Here is a 1,287-nt window from a genome sequence, read left to right as displayed (position 1 = left end):
GCACCGTTTGAGCAAGTTCAACTGTGTTTCTATCGGCTTAATGAAATCTAAGGAAGCAGTTGCTTTCGGATTTGGTCCCCAGACGACCTACCCGCCACCCTGTAGCAGGTAATTCAGCATTCAGTCCTCGTCTGAAAGATTTTGGACAGGAACATGATGCACTCAGTTTGCTTACTTTCGGTGTTGATTTGACAAAGCCTCGCCCTTTTTGTTTCTAACTACGGAACAACAGTTGGTTTGTGTTTACCGCAGGTAGTTACCGGGCGCATTCCCACGCAATGATAAAATCTGCCAGCGAGAAAGAACTCTACCCGATAGTCACATACTGATTATTTAGGTGTCACACTTAATGGAGCAATCCATTGAGTTTTTTGCAGTGAAAGCGTAAAATGAAGCAGACAACTACTGACCTCGCCCTCGGACGTATTTTGAGTCCTATGTTATGGAATACGCAGGTCGCGAGTCAGAAAGGCATATCCATCTTATAGTTCATAGTGTCTCTTTTTCCATGTTTCCTTTATATTACTGAATGTTTACTCCAGCTCGTTGGCTTGTGACACTTCTGTTGCATAACTACAATGCGATAAGAAAGAAGCATACGGGCTGAAGTACTGCTGGCTTGCCCGCTCGTAGGTAAGAGCAGTCAAAAAGCGACGGATGGCTTCGAACCACAGATCATTCAGACAGCTGCTCACGTTTTGGTTTCCGACTATTTCAAGTCATCAAAGCCTCCCCGTTGATTGATTTTGTCAATATAGTTTACTTATACGCATAATTTTCTAAAGACACTTTTACCTTTTTGTACAGCCGATGTGTGAAGACTTCTCGTGTACCACTGTAGTTGCCTTATAGTGCATCCAGGCGCATGCTTCGCAATGGGGAATTGCTTTGGCATTTTCGGAGACACTGGTCCTCTGCTGGATAATGTTGAAACAGATGACACTTTGGACACCGAGACGGAGGAAGGGTTTGCAACACAAGTACGTACTGTTATCTACTCATCCATAAGACATTTTGAAGCTGCTTGTTTATTCATTTTTGGCCTATTTTCATATCGTAAGCTTGGATTACAGAAGTGATACATTATTGGTGACCCTCTCAATTGCTCATAAAAGGCATGAACTGTCAGCAATTATATTAAAAAGGAATGTAGATATTGATATTTTGTTTTCATGGTCTAGCGCTGTAGGCTGCGCGAACCACTGTACTGGTCCCACTCGCTGTGATTTTGGATGCACCCATGACAGGAGGATGACGCGGGTAGAAAAGCGTTGAGGATAGTGCTTC

At 43.4% G+C, this 1,287-nt stretch overlaps 1 protein-coding gene across 1 annotated transcript in view; it reads left to right on the top strand.

Annotated features, from left to right (window-relative positions):
• Positions 1-464: 464 nt before the first annotated feature.
• The window catches only part of T265_11781 (hypothetical protein), a gene marked incomplete at both ends in the record, with an annotated part of 11,074 nt that continues 10,251 nt past the window's right edge, over positions 465-1,287 (top strand). Inside the window, one exon of the mRNA XM_009178541.1 lies at positions 465-980. Coding sequence (XP_009176805.1) covers positions 876-980 — 105 coding nt within the window. The remainder of the gene's footprint in view (positions 981-1,287) is intronic.

This window comes from Opisthorchis viverrini, assembly GCF_000715545.1.
Source record: "Opisthorchis viverrini unplaced genomic scaffold opera_v5_577, whole genome shotgun sequence".
Classification (NCBI taxonomy): domain Eukaryota; kingdom Metazoa; phylum Platyhelminthes; class Trematoda; order Opisthorchiida; family Opisthorchiidae; genus Opisthorchis; species Opisthorchis viverrini.
This window is presented reverse-complemented; position numbering and strand designations above follow the sequence as displayed.